At 37.4% G+C, this 14,940-nt stretch overlaps 1 protein-coding gene across 1 annotated transcript in view; it reads left to right on the top strand.

Moving 5' to 3' along the window:
• The window catches only part of pkd1b (polycystic kidney disease 1b), a 29,256-nt gene extending 17,654 nt beyond the window's left edge, over positions 1-11,602 (top strand). Inside the window, exons 15-37 of the mRNA XM_016532337.1 lie at positions 182-332; positions 443-695; positions 1,466-1,661; positions 1,739-1,906; positions 1,981-2,124; positions 2,190-2,400; positions 2,651-2,774; positions 3,348-3,500; positions 3,620-3,678; positions 3,768-3,919; positions 4,258-4,372; positions 4,454-4,620; positions 5,374-5,576; positions 5,663-5,860; positions 6,009-6,163; positions 6,806-6,918; positions 7,011-7,149; positions 7,289-7,411; positions 7,603-7,774; positions 7,891-8,132; positions 9,032-9,206; positions 9,405-9,719; positions 10,859-11,602. Of these exons, the coding sequence (XP_016387823.1) occupies positions 182-332; positions 443-695; positions 1,466-1,661; positions 1,739-1,906; positions 1,981-2,124; positions 2,190-2,400; positions 2,651-2,774; positions 3,348-3,500; positions 3,620-3,678; positions 3,768-3,919; positions 4,258-4,372; positions 4,454-4,620; positions 5,374-5,576; positions 5,663-5,860; positions 6,009-6,163; positions 6,806-6,918; positions 7,011-7,149; positions 7,289-7,411; positions 7,603-7,774; positions 7,891-8,132; positions 9,032-9,206; positions 9,405-9,719; positions 10,859-11,602 (4,472 nt within the window). The remainder of the gene's footprint in view (positions 1-181; positions 333-442; positions 696-1,465; positions 1,662-1,738; positions 1,907-1,980; positions 2,125-2,189; positions 2,401-2,650; positions 2,775-3,347; positions 3,501-3,619; positions 3,679-3,767; positions 3,920-4,257; positions 4,373-4,453; positions 4,621-5,373; positions 5,577-5,662; positions 5,861-6,008; positions 6,164-6,805; positions 6,919-7,010; positions 7,150-7,288; positions 7,412-7,602; positions 7,775-7,890; positions 8,133-9,031; positions 9,207-9,404; positions 9,720-10,858) is intronic.
• Positions 11,603-14,940: the final 3,338 nt, after the last annotated feature.

Below are 14,940 nucleotides of genomic sequence, written 5' to 3'. Positions count from 1 at the left end.
ATATAATATAATATAATAACATGTAGCAGTGTTCATTATATTTTATTATTTTATATTACCATTTAAAAGTATATATTTTTAAACTTCTATTTAGCAAAGATGCATTAAAATCATCAAAAGTAACACTAAAGACATTTATAATGTTAGAAAAGATAAACCTGTGTTATGTATTGTGGAGCAGGAGCTGGTGAGGAAGCCTCTGGACTAGTATGGATCTCTGTAGATGACCAACCAGTTCATCCACTGTCTGAACACACTCATTCTGAGGAACTCAGTCTCTCTCTTTCAGCTGGGACTCCATCACTGGAGCACACCATCTTCCTTACACCGATGTAAGTTCTTCCTGTTCTTTCCTTAATTCATTTCATTGAAAATAGTGATGATCAATATTGCGTTAGTCTAAATGAAACTAACTGTGTTTCATTGTGTCTGTAAACTGCAGCCTGAATGGCTCTGCCAAAGACCTGTTTGTGAAGCTGAATGGTAGCGTCAGCGGTGTGGACGTGTCCGTCTCAGTGTGTGTGTTCAGCATGCTGTGCCGGTTCTTCAGTGTTGATGAGAGGCGCTGGAGCAGTGATGGCTTGAGTCCTCTGAGTGGCAGCAGCCCCCATACTGCCCACTGCCTCACACATCACCTCACTATGTTTGGAGCCAGCCTCTTCATCCATCCTGAAGCACTTCTACTGCTGCCACCTGTATGCCATTATGTTTAAAGATATAACATAATTTCACCATTAAAGGGAATATACACTACTATTTAAAAGTTCAAAAGAAATTAATACTTTTATTCAGCAAGGATGCATGAAATTGATCAAAAGTGACAAGACTTTTAGATTGTTACAAAAAGTTTCCATTTCATATAAATTAAGTTCTTTTCACTTTTTATTAATACAATGATTAATTAAATAATTGTAATTAATAAAATATTAATTACAATGATTTCTGAAGGATCATGTGACACTGAAGACGTTGCCATCAGAAATAAATTACATTTTAATATCTATTAAAATAGAAAACATTTGTTTTTTTATTGTAATATTTCATATTTTTTTATATTTAGTTTTGATCTAATAAATACAGCTGTGGTGAGTGACTTCTTTAAACAACATTTAAAAAATCTTATTAACCCTAAACCTTTTAACGGTAGTGTGTATTACATTATTTAATTTTTTATTTAATTTATATAATTAAATGATTGTAATGGTCAGTGGGTGTCAGTGTTGAAAAAGTACTTTTCACAATATATTAAAATTGAAAAAATGTTATTTTAAATTATAATAATATTTCACAATATTACTGTTTTTACTGTAATTTTGATCATACAAATGCAACCTGGTGAATATATGAGACTTCTTTCAAAAACAATAATAAAAAAAAAACTTACAGACCCCAAATGTTTTAACAATACTGTATGTAAACATGACAACCCTGACAAATCAGTGATGAACATTATTTGTGTCACCAGTCAGAGGAGCCAGTGAGGAATGTGGTGGTGGGAATAGTTTGTGGAGTCTTGCTGTTAATTTATCTGCTGGTTGGTCTTATCGCTCACAAACTGGATCACCTGGAAAGTCTACGTCTTAGCTGGGTTCCTCTGTGTGGTCAGAAAGGTCACTACAAGTACAGGGTTCTTGTCAAAACAGGCTGGAAAAAAGGGTCTGGTGAGTAGAACCTTTAATGTACATGCTAAAATTATTCATCGACCTCATAAAACTCAACAAACATTTGAATTCATCAGGTACCACTGCACATGTTGGCATTAGCCTGTATGGCCTGAATAAAAGTGGTTCACGTCACCTTCAAAGAGAAGGAGCTTTCCAGAGGAATAGCGTGGATGACTTCCAAGTTGAAACAGATGCCAATCTCGGAGAGATCTGGAAAGTACGCATCTGGCATGACAACACAGGTCAGTGGCTGTGAATAGCTTCTTTCTTTCTTTCTAAAATAACAAATACTCACAAACAATGCTCTATTTTCCAGGCCTAGACCCATCCTGGTACCTAAAACATGTGATAGTCTGGGACATACAGACAGACAACATGTTCTTCTTCTTGGTAGAAGACTGGTTATCTGTGGAGAATGAGAAGAACTCTGGAAGGGTGGAGAAAATTATTTTAGCGTCTTGTAAGTATACACATGCAGTGCAGCGTAAATCATATTTGCTTTTCATAACCTTGTGATCCTTGTAGGTCCTCAGGAGCTGCAGCAGTTTAAGAGGATCCTACATTCCCAGTTACTGTTTGGCCTTCGAGAGCACCATCTCTGGATTTCATTATGGGAACGGCCGGCCCACAGCCGCTTTAGCCGAGCCCAGAGGGTCACCTGCTGCGCCCTCTTATTACATCTCTATCTGGCAGCTGGGGCAGTTTGGTATGGAGCCGTGGGCAGAAAGGGCAGCAGGTAATAGACTTGACCTTCAAAAGGCATGGATAACAGATTGAGCTTGCATAGCTTACAGTGTAGGTGCAGGTAATTACATCTTGTAAAACAAAGCTATTTCTGTTTTTCTCTGAGCTACAGAAGTCTTCGCTATTGATTAATGGCACAGGAGAATAATATTCATCACTAAACAAATTAATGAATTTCCTCTCATTCCTCTCAAAACAAATGGGTTTCACATTCTTCACATTTGTTACTGTTTCGACTGCAGCGGCCCGGTCTCTACCCAGATGGTGATGAATGCAGAGAACATTCTGGTTGGAATAACAGTTGCAGCTTTGATGTTCCCTCTCCAAACCATTCTCAGATTTCTCTTCCAAAACACCAAAAGCAAGGTATATATGTCAGTCTACATAATCCCTTCTGAAACCATACTGTAGATATTATATTTTAAGTTAAACTACCGTTCAAAAGTTTGGGGTTGGTAAGATTTTTTTTTATGATTTTGAAAAGCGTCTGTTTGCTCACCAAGGCTGCATTTATTTTGATCAAAAATAGTTATATTGTGAAATATTGTGAAAAAAAAATTCTATTTTAATCTATTTTAATATGTCATTTATTTCTGTGATGGCAAAGCTGCATTTTCAGCAGCCATTACTCCAGTCTTCAGTGTCACACAATCCTTCAGAAATCATTGTAATATGCTGATTTGGTGCTCAAGAAACACTTCCTATTACTGTCACAGATGAAAACAGTGCTGCTTAATATTTTTGTGGAAATCGTGATATTATTTGAAATAGAGATCTTTTGCGACATTATAAATGTCTTTGCTGTCACTTTTGATTAATTCAATACATGCTTAATAAAAGTGTTAATTTCTTAGTCTTAATGACCCCAAACTTTTGAGTGGTAGAGTGCATACATGAAAAACCCACACTCATAGTGCAATGCTATGGATTGTGTTGAAGGTGACATTGGCGGTATCTCTGCCTCCCTCTCCTGTGTCTCATACTGTGGAGATGGATGTTTTCCTCAGTCACCCAGATCTCTCCTGTTCATCTTTTCTGTCACTGCCGACAGGCCCTGACTCTTCCATCTATGATGGACCATCTCCTTTCACTGTGAGAGAAAGTCCATTCCCATGTTTAATTAATTGGTTTTATAGAGAGTCATCAAGCATAATTTCCTAAATGAATACATTTACTGCATATTCTCTCTGCATCTTTTTTCCCCCTCAAAGAATTCCCTGCAGAAACTAGATTCAGAGTTCTGGAATACTCCAGATCCCAGGAATGACCGGTACCAAGTCTATTCTACGTGAAATTGCAGTACTACATCCCTTTAAACGGTTTATGTAAATATACAGTGTTATTTTACACATTTTACAGAATGGATCAGTGGCCATCATGTGACAGTATCTTTGGCCTGTCTGAGCTGACAGGAACCAGTCACCTTCTGAAGAGAAAAAAAGCCATTCTACAACTATATTTGTCAACTCCGACCTCTGACCACAACACCTTAGAGCCAATCAAGTCTTCAGGTTTGAAGAAGCACAATCACTCTCTGGAATGAAAGATTCTGTCATTATTTACTCACCCTCACGTTGTTCCAAACCTGTATGAATTTCTGTGGAACACAAAATATTTGTTGTGCTCTTTTCCATATAATAAAAGTGAATAAGAACTGGGGCTGTCAAAATCCAAAAGGACAAAAGTGCACCCTAAAAATCATCTATACAACTTGTTCACTATATTTTATGTTTTCAGAAGAAAAAAAATCATACAGATTTGGAACAACATGAGGGTGAGTAATCGATTACAGAATTGTTTAGTTTTTAGGTGAATTATTTCTTATATGGAACCATTTGCTCTTTTTTAGAGGAAGATCTTAGCACTATAACTGCAGACCTGGATCCCTCAAACACACTTTCCTTGGAGCCAGAAGCATCTGACAGTGGCCATTTCACACCCAACGACACCATCCTGTCTGACATGTGAGTTCTGTACTGAACGTTTCACACTGACCCACGCACAGTTTAACCAGGATGCGTGATTTACATACATTTCTTTTTCAGCCAGGACAGCTTGTGTAGTGAGTGGTCTGATCTGAGTGTGGATACGCCTACATCTGAACCTGGCTTTCACAAGTCCTCCTCCTCACTCTCAGTGCTCAGTGATGCCAGCACATTTCTCCCTAGTCTCCCACCCGACTCTATAAGCACCATCTCCAACACACGCATTGGTGAGCGCACACCATACACAGGGAGAGAATTGATATTTTCAATTGAGATATTGAAAGGTGGTAAGACATGCTACAACACGTGCAAATTAAACGTGTGACCATGAGTGAACATGTGGTCATTTCCTGATCACAATACCAAAAGTTTGGGGTCGGTAAGATGTATTTTTGTTAATGTTTATGAAAGTCGCATATGCTCACCAATGCTGCACTTATTTGATAAAAATACAGTAAAAACAGCAATATTGTAAATTATTACAACTTAAAATAACTGTTTTCTATCTTAAAGTATTTTAAAATGTAATTTATTTTTGTGATGGCTGAATTTTCAGCATCCATAACTCCAGTCTTCAGTGTCACATGATCCTTCAGAAATCATTCTAATATGCCGACTTCATGCTCAAGAAACATTTCTTATTATTATATTTTGGTATATATTTATATTTATATTTATAATGGTATATATTGTCTTTGAAGAATAGAAAGTTCAAAAGAACAGCATTTATTAAAAAAAATTATTTTGTATTTATTTAATTTAATTTAATTTAATTTTGTTTTGTCTTTACTGTCACATTTGGCCAATTTAGTATTAGACCAAGTATTAATATTAATTTTTAAAAAATTACTTACCACAACAGTTGAGTTTGAACAGTAGTGTATACATATTGAGAGAGAGAGAAAAACTAAATATCACAAAATGTGTATCATTTTAATTGTTTTGTCTGTGTGTGAACCTCTGTATGGGCTGTTCTTCAGGTGTTGTTCGTGGTGTACCTGGCTTGTTTCTTCCATCATGGGTTCTGCGTATGGTTTATCTGCTGGTGGCTGTTTTGCTGGGAACAAGCCTGGCTCTGGTGGGACTATATGGAAGCAGGTTTTCCAGCTCTGTGGTTCTCATGTGGCTGGTGTCTGCCCTGTCAGCCTTCCTCACTTCTGCCTTGCTGTTGGAACCATTTGCAGTGAGTTATAAACGTATTTTGCACTGTTTCTTAGATTAAAAGAAATTGAAAGATGTAGATGTTTATGTTCTGATATTTTTCTGCAGGTATGTATTCAGGCACTATATCTGGCTGCTGTGGTGAAACCAGTAGACCCAGAGGTGGAGAACCGTTTGGCTCAGGAGACAGAAGTCAGAAGGAGAGAGGAGGATCTGGGGGATAAGGTGCATCCTCTTTGTGGATACGGCCTGCTGCAGGCTAAAGAGGAAGCACGGAAGCTGAGAACACTTAGAGCCTTAATGAGGGTGAGCTCAGACCCACAGATGAATCCATTCAGCACTCATTTAGTCCTCAGAGACCTATAACAGCTGGATTTCTCCTGCATTCTGACTCTAATGCATATTAATATTAATTTTAATGGTCTTTTGTTTCATGTTTTACGCTGATAATCAGAGCTGCTTAGTCTATATGCTCTTCCTGTTGGTGGTTCTGATGGTGAACTACCAGGAATATGTTCATGAGGCTAACAGCAGACGGCTTCACTCGGCTATTAAACACACACTGATCAGGGCTTTACCAGGTCAGCCCAGTCTCACTGCATTATCAGGGTAAGTCAGACTCTTTACATTCACTTCCCCCAGTAACTCATGTTCTGCTGAAACTGACTCTGAGGTCCTAGAGACCCCAGAGATTTGTGTAAAAATAATTTGGTGTTGGTGTCTCTTTTAAATATGTTCCTCCGACCTAATCAAAACTTTAAATGCAATTCAGAAATGTGACTTTAGTTTAGTAATGCTGCTTAATTTTGAAGTCTGAGAGACCATATAAATGGCTTGAAAATTGGTTAGAAAAAGAGATTGCATTAGTTAGAGATGCAAAGTTTATTATAATAACAACAAAAGTACAAGATAACTAAAAAAAAAAAAACAGAACAAAAGACTGTGAGAAGAGCATGTTGGTGAAACATGCATGACAAAACCAGACAATGAACACAGGAAACATGAGGGCTTATATACACAGGGGTTAACTAGACTAACTGGACACATCCAGCAACCATCAGGCTAAGGGAAATGAGGAAACTGGAACAGGAACCAAGCAAAACTACTACAAAATAAGAGTCTGCATTACAAAACAAGGGCACAAAGAATGGAAGAATATATATTCTAAAAATGGATAAAACTAACAAAATGAATTTCAACTTGTCGTGAATCAGTGAAAGTAATTTTATTTCAAAATTGTTTTTCTCATAGATGGATGGATGCAGAACAGTGGGTAGATGAGAGATTAATATCACACCTGTTTGAAAACCCTTCTCTTTCTTTAACTGGCCCTGCAAGACTGCAGAAAGTTCATTTTCAAGACTGTAAGGACTTACGTTGTTAGGTCAAATTTAGCTTTTTGAGAATTTACTAAAACTATATATAAATATAGAATTTGATTTTTCCCTCCTCAAAGTCTGCAGTCAAGACATCAGAGATAAGTTCCAATCTGGTCGACTTCCTTTGATGCTGACTGCTAATGTTTCATCACATGCCAACCCTGTACACCAGAGCTCCTCAACACACAGCAAGAACACTGCAGCACTTTCAACATGGTGAGAGATATCAGGACACAAAGATAAAGACTTTTAGTGTGTGAATAAGTTGTCATGCAGCCTGAAAAGCTGAGAATATAACAACGTTTTCCTTAGTGCATTTGTCTTCTGGCATATAATCACAATGTCCTCTCTCAAGGCCGAGGACTGAGAGTGCATCATGTGCATTCAGTCAGACAGAGGAAGTAGTGCTTGGGAACAACAGTGAATTCACACGTCGGATCCTGTCGGGCTTACAGACAACAAAGTGGATGACAACAGGGTATGATGTCACGCCATTATACACAAACTAGCACTACAGAATAAAACCTTGTTCTCTAAATGTCCAGACTTGTATTTAGGACCTTTCTGAATGCATGCTGTAAGTATGGAAGTTATATAGAGTTATTAGTACCAGAGACCCAGCATGCTCATCAGCTGAATGATTTTTGATTCTTATGTTTTCTGTGACAGGACAAAGGCAGTATTGATTGAGTTCACTCACTATCATAAACAGACAGGCGTCTTGGCACCGGTCTCTATTCTCCTGGATCAAACACAGACAGGCAGAATCCTTTCTTTCATTTCCATCCAGCCTTTACACGTCTCTCCATTATCTGGTCCAGACTTACACGTCACATTGACGGTACTGATTCTCCTAGTTCAGATTCAGTTTGAACAGAATCTTAAAAAGTTGGATCTGTGGTCTTCTTGTGGACTTCTACAGGACTGCGACTCTATTAACAGCTGTCTTCTTACTAGGTTCTGCTACTGCTGTTTGCCCTGTGCTTTGTGAGTGCTGAAGTATGGGCCTTGATCAGAAAGCCAAGTCAATACCTGAGGCAAGCCTGGCGCTGGTTTCAGCCATTGTTAGCTCTTCTGACGCTAGCAGCAGCTGTTCTTCATCTGTATTTCCTCTACACGACTGCAGCCTTCATCTCCAGACATTGCTCCAGGCCCTCCTGCTTTGCTGACTTCCATAGTGCTGCCACACTGGCCAGAAAGTCCAATCAGCTCTCAGCAATTTTATTAACCCTCTTGGTTCTAAAGGTATTAGCCCTAAAGCAAAGGATTTTTTTTAAACTAAATTTGCATTCCTAAATGAAATGCCAGTACATGCTGCAAAAATAGCATACAAAATATTGGCATGATCTGTTTTCTAAGTGGATGGTAGTGATCTTAAATGCATGTTATTGATTTATTCTTTCCTATATTTATTTTTTTATGTAATTTTATTCAAAATGAAATAACTGGATCTTTTGATGAAACAACATACTTCTCTCTGGTGAAACCTCACCCCTTTTTTAAATTTGACCTCAAGCTCACATTCAGACCTGCCTCCATTGAAATTAACAAATAATGCATTGAAGTCCCGGCACTACATTTTTTTTCAGTGATCAGTTTTACTCGGATGTACCTCACAATATAGAAGAATAGATCTGTCACTACTTCCTTTACATTACAACTTTAGCAAAGCTTGTAATCAAATAAATACAATACAAAAATGTAAATAACATACTGTAAATATAGAAAGAAAATGGGAAAGACATTAACAGCATTATGCATATAACATAAAAAAATGAACTACATCACAATTTGTGACCAATCACAATTTAGCATGCAAATATTATTATGACACTTCACTTCAGCAGCATTAGAAGTTCATGGGAGATTTTAGAACATAAGCTTGCATTTCTTATAAAGTAAAACATTTATAAAGACGATATATATTTTAGGACACCTGTGACTTAAGAAATTATCTACAAAGCAAAAATTGAAAGTCATCTGTAATTTTTGAGTTGAATTAATTGCGGAAATGTTATACTTAAAGTACCTTGCAAGCACTGCAATGAAATTTATTCTGTTGAAGTCAAGCTCTGTTATGAAACAATCTGTTTGTCAGTCAAAGTGTAGTGCAGGACTTGAGAGGTATGTTTTTACAGATGGTGGGGATCCTGCGGTTTGTTAGGCGATGGTTGGTGATAGGACGGGTTATTCGACAAGTATTCCCTCAGATCTGTGGCGTGGTGTTCCTGCTGCTCCTCCTGTTGCTTCTATTCTCTCACACAGGCATCATGGTAGAATGTTTTTTTTTTTTCATTTTTTCATTTGACATTGCATTGTATTTTTTTTTTAAAGGGGTCATATGTTGGTCTGCACCAAGAGCTTGTAACACTCCAAAGAGAAAGGAAAAATTGAAATAGCATCACATGACCCCTTTAAATCTTTTTTTGCTTCTCACATGCAGCTCAAGTCATTCTCTCCATCTCTTTCAGCTCTTCTCAGGTTCAGTAGAGGGCTTTAGGACCTTAGGGCAGGCCAGTTCCTCTCTGCTGTGTTTGTTAAGGGGGCACATGGGGTTGCGTCGACTTTGTGAGCATCATCCTGTGGTGGGACCTCTCTACTGCCTGTCTGCCGTGGGCATTGGATTTTGGGTACTGGGGCGCCTATGTGCTGCTGTATTGATTCGAACATACCGAATGGTACAGGCAGACATTTACAGACCATCCATGGAGCCGCAGGACTATGAGATGGTACAGTTCCTCATTAAACGCCTCAAGCTATGGATGGGGCTTAGCAAGACCAAAGAGGTAAAAATACCATGTCTGACTATTATATATAATCCACCCACCCCAATTTTCCTTTTTTTATCTATGAAAGGCAATAAGCATGTTTTATAGAGGGACATTTGTGTTCAAACAAAGTTCAATAGTAGAGAGTGCATCTCTGGGAAAACTGTAAGGTCAAGGTGCTCTCTGGTCTAGGGTTTGAAACAGTCCATCAAAGAAAATTTTAGGATGACTATGGCACTCTTTCAGATTAAAAAGCCTTTATTATCAGATGGCTACATAAAAATAAAAATCGACAAACTCTCCAACACATTTCGGACCATGCTTTCCTCAGGGAGAGTAACACAGGACATTTGGGTTCATTGACATTTAGTTTTACATGTATTTATTCAGTCGACACTTTAATCCAAAGTGACTCGACTAGAGATAATTAGAAAAAAGATATATAAATTGATAAATAAATCAAAATTAATTATAAAATTATAAAATATAAATCATATTTATATAAATCATATTTATAAAAAAATGACATTAAAAAAATATAACTTTTGAATGGGACATGTACGGTAGTGCATGTAACAAACAGCCGGATATTTACAATACCACACAAAAGTTTGGGTAAAATAATTTTATTTGGCAAGGATGCATTATATTGATCAAAAGTGACAGTTATAAAAATATTAAGCATTCAAAAACTTTCCAACATTGATAATAATGAGAAATGTGTCTTGAGCACCAAATCAGCATATTATTTAATTCTGAAGGATTGTGTGACACTGAAGTAATGGCAGTTTTGCAATCATAGGAATAAATTACATTTTAAAATATATTAAAATAGAAAACAGTTATTTTAATATTACGGTTTTACTGTATTTTTGATCAAATAAATGCAGCCTTGGTGAGCACTTCTTACAAAACATTAAAAAAATCACGGACCCAAAACTTTGGAAGTTTACGGACATCACCTTTAACTCTAATACACAATATAATGCGATGCATATTTCAAAATATGGGTAAAACACCTGTGAAAAATCAACGGAAGACATGGAAGATATGGACATTATATATATGTATATATATGTATATATTATTTTATACATATATATATATTTATATTATATATATAAAAACAAACCTATTCCTTTTTATATCCGATGTAGTTTAGGCACAGAGTCAAGTTTGAGGGAATGGTTCCTCCACCCTCTAGATCCTCCCAGGGCTCTGAAGCCTCCAACTGCTCTGTCCCGCTCAGTCCCATCGGTCCTCGCCAGGTATCATCTGCCTCTTCTTTGGCCTCCAATTCATCTGTCATTTCAGGGTGTTTTGACTTCCACCATTATGTGGACCGCCTGGTGCCCTGTGTTGACAGCCTCATGGCTGGTTTCGACCGCGTCAACCAGCTGACCGAAGAAGTCTATAACTTTGAGCTCCAACTTCAGCAGATCCAGAGCAGAATTTACCAGAGAAGAAAGTCTCAGCCTCAGCAGGTGACCTTCGAGGGATGTGATCCAACACCAAAGCTGCCACCGCTTCCTCGACATCCATCTACCTCTGTTTTGGAATGTAACCACACTCCAGCTTCTCTTCAAGGTGTCATTAATACCCTTCCACATTGCCGTGCTACACACTCAGAGTCCTCCCTGATGGGGCCTGCTGCTCAGTTAGGTAAGAGAATACTTTCTGCACTGGATGGAAGCATGAACAGCCCAAACCTGAGAAAATGGGGTGTCCCAAGACGCAGGGCCTGGAATTCAGTCACCTGCCATTCTGCTGACACTGCTCAGAGGTTACCTGGATCTCACAGCACTGTGGCCTTGCCAGTGAGACCCCGGAGTGAAGACGGAGACCGAGAGCATGTATGTGACAGCATGCCGATTAAGAGACGGGCATGGCACACTGAATAAAAGTTTCAAATATGGTATTATTATATTAAATATTAATAATAATTTTGCTCTTCATTTTTATTTTTTGCACAGTGTTAGTCACAACCGCATTAGATTTTGTAAATTGTATTTCTACCGCTTGACTGGTGGTTTTCCATTGCTTTTTATGTAGAAGTGTTTGTTTACCTTTGATTTCACTACAATCAGTCTTCTGGGACACGTATCTTGTTGTATGTTGAGGAATCTGTTTTGTTTTTGCCAATAAAATGACACGGCCATGCAAACTGTGGCTTAAAAATCAGAATATTTGTGTTTATCATTCAAAACCTTTTAAAAGAGTTAAGGTTAGTATAAATTAGCAAGATTAATCCATGTTGTGACCTGCTGCCATGTTTGAGCAAATGAAGCTCTTTATATTTACGTTATTTGCTTAATATGTCAATTTAAGTTAAACAAACTTCATTGTATCAGTTTTTTCTACCAACAAATCTGATCTTAAATTAAAGCTTAATTAAACTTTCAATCCTTTTTATAGCAATTCAGTCTGCTAACACTTAAAATATGTCTAAATATATATACTTTATTATTATTATTATATCTAATATGTAAAAATCCTTGAAACGAGACAAAGACATCAAAGAGGTAGTTTACCCAAAAATGAAAATCTTGTCATCATTTATTCACCTTTATAATATTCTTTCTTCTGCCAAACACAACAGAAGATACTTTGAATAATGGTGGGAATCAAACAGGTTTGGTTACCACTCACTTTCACTGCATGGACAAACCCTCTGAGACATTTCTCAGAATAGCTTATTTTATGTTCCACAGAAGAAAGAAAAAGGTTTGGAATACATTTTTGGATGAACCTCTCTTTTAGACTTGTTTTCAAGTTGGTCATGTTCCTCATTTGTAAGTCGCTTTGGATAAAAGTGTCTGCTAAATGATAATGTAAATTTATCTTGATTTAAGGAATAAGAGATATTTTTTAATGGAAAATAAGTAAAAAAATAAAAAAAAAAGACCAACTAAATACTAATCGTTTGTTGAAGTGTATGTATTCTCAGCACAGAAGATCCCTAATGCAACCACTAGATGGCACTAACATCAAACTAATATTCTGGGAAATGCAAACAGGCTTTGCCTTCCAAGTCCTGATTTCAGACTCTTCCCAAGATCAGCAGTCAGTTGCAATAAACCGCTTAAGCTAAGAAAACCCTTAGTGCTAATACCCGTACAATTATTACGAAAGGTATTTTTCAGCTTAAGGGGTTTATGAAGCTGGTATGTCCTCACATCCACTTTTAGAGCAGACTGTTACAGTAAGCAACAGAAGAACTTGCCATGTACTTTCACTGAAACCTAGTTTTGGATTCAAATACTGGTTTATCCCAAAAGATCATTTCAGAAGTGTCATGGTCAAGCATCTATGAAGCAAAGCACGTGGATGATTCCTGTTTTAATTCTTCCTGATCATGCATGCGGTCCAGTAGGCTCTGGTTTACTTGTATAATAAATCAGCACCAATTACTGAGTGCTTCAGAGTGAATGTGAACACACATTAAATGCATTTCTCATAAACCAATGAAAGATGCACTAAGCAGATTTAAGAATGAGAATCAGAAAGAGAACAACACTCCATACTAAGTCCTTTTTCTCTCTTTCCCTTCATATTATATAAGAGGCATAACCCAGTGCATGCAGGAATGACGTAACCTGACACTGTCCACAGTCTTCCCTTCCTCGTGTAACAGCTTTTGCATCCCCAAAGGCTTGACCCAGTCCCAAGACCTCCTCCCGCAGTCCGTCTGCCTCTCAACATCCCTACATGTTCCCCCCTTGCCTCGGCCCCCCGTTGCGCCTAAGCTTCTTACTGTTCAGAATATTCCCATACAGCCATTCATAAACACTCTGAGGGTCAGGAAGTGCTTCTAAAAGTGGAGACGGGACTGGTTTTATAGGATTCCCAGTGTTGTCATGCAGTTTTATTCATATTTTGTTCAAATTAAGCTTGTATTTCTATTTGAGTGTGCAGAAAAACTTCACCTCTCCAGCAGTCTAAGCCCTAGTAAGTGGCATCTTTATTGTTTTTATCCTCTTTTGAAATCTCCCACGGAAAGCACACCTCTGAAACACATTCTACTCTCAGAATATGACTCATCATGTTCCCTTTGCTTCTTAAAATGGAGAGAAAAAATTATTATTAAAATTATTTTTCAGCATTTATTTTTTATTTTATTCAGCAGTATTTTTATCCTGTTTTCCAATAATACTACATAAAAAACACATTCAAGGCATAAACCTCACAAAATGTTGTTATTATCATATAGTCTATAAATATAAGAGTATTATTATTGTTTGTGTAAATTTCCTTATCAAGTATCACTTGTTTTAAGGATGTTTTAATATTTTTACTGGAAAACAAGGGAAAATTACTTTTAGATGAAGTGATTTTTTTGCGGTGTAGAGGTAAGCAGAAGATTTGGAGGCCCCATTTCCCTCTTTCTTTCACTGCATGTCCTCACTTGACCCTTGTGAGTGGAGCTGAGGAAATGTGGGGAGAGAGAGGGAGGTTCTTACATAATGGGTTTATACGTGTGCAGTTATAAACACATGTGTGTGGGAGGGAGGAGACAAACAGACAGACAGACAGACAGTGGGGATGTGTCACAGTCAGTTTCTGTGTATTATAAGCAAGGCAGCATGAAAGCTGGGAGGTCATGGTCAGAGATACTTGTTTCTCTGTTTCTGTTTTGTAAGGATAGGCCATGTAGAATGTGATCAGTTGTGGGATGCTTTTTACTTTTTATAAACCCAAAATCAATTAAGATTTCAATTAAATATAAAAATACTAAGTGCAGCTTTAAATAATACAATAAGTAATAACAAAGTGGTAAGTAATGTATTGTATATACATATATACTTAATATTTATTTCATAATTTAAAGTTTGGAACTATATTTAAATGTTCGGTAACACTTTAGTATAGGTACCAATTCTCACTATTAAAGCTGCAGTCTGTAACTTTTTTGTTTAAAGGGGTCATAGGATGGCCATTTTCCAACATAGACGCATTTATGTAGATCGGGGGTGCATTCCCTTCAGAAACTAAATAATCCACTGCGATTTCAGCGGCTCAGATGTCGGGAGTAAATGAAGACTCCTGTGTTCATTATTACATCCAACAACAGAACACCTCAATCGCTTAGGAGTCATTAGGGCCTTTCGCACCGCGGGAACCTTTTCATAGTACCAGAACTAATTGTGGAACTACCCACTTTTTGGCGTTTTCGCACCGCTGGAACTGGGTGCGATTTTAGTACCGGACTGCCTTTTTCGAGAACCAAATTAGCTCCTAC

This window comes from Sinocyclocheilus rhinocerous, unplaced genomic scaffold (assembly GCF_001515625.1).
Source record: "Sinocyclocheilus rhinocerous isolate Xijiao unplaced genomic scaffold, SAMN03320098_v1.1 scaffold1537, whole genome shotgun sequence".
NCBI classification, from domain to species: Eukaryota; Metazoa; Chordata; class Actinopteri; order Cypriniformes; family Cyprinidae; genus Sinocyclocheilus; species Sinocyclocheilus rhinocerous.
Note: the sequence above shows the minus strand (reverse complement) of the source record. Positions and strands in the feature narration are given on the sequence as shown.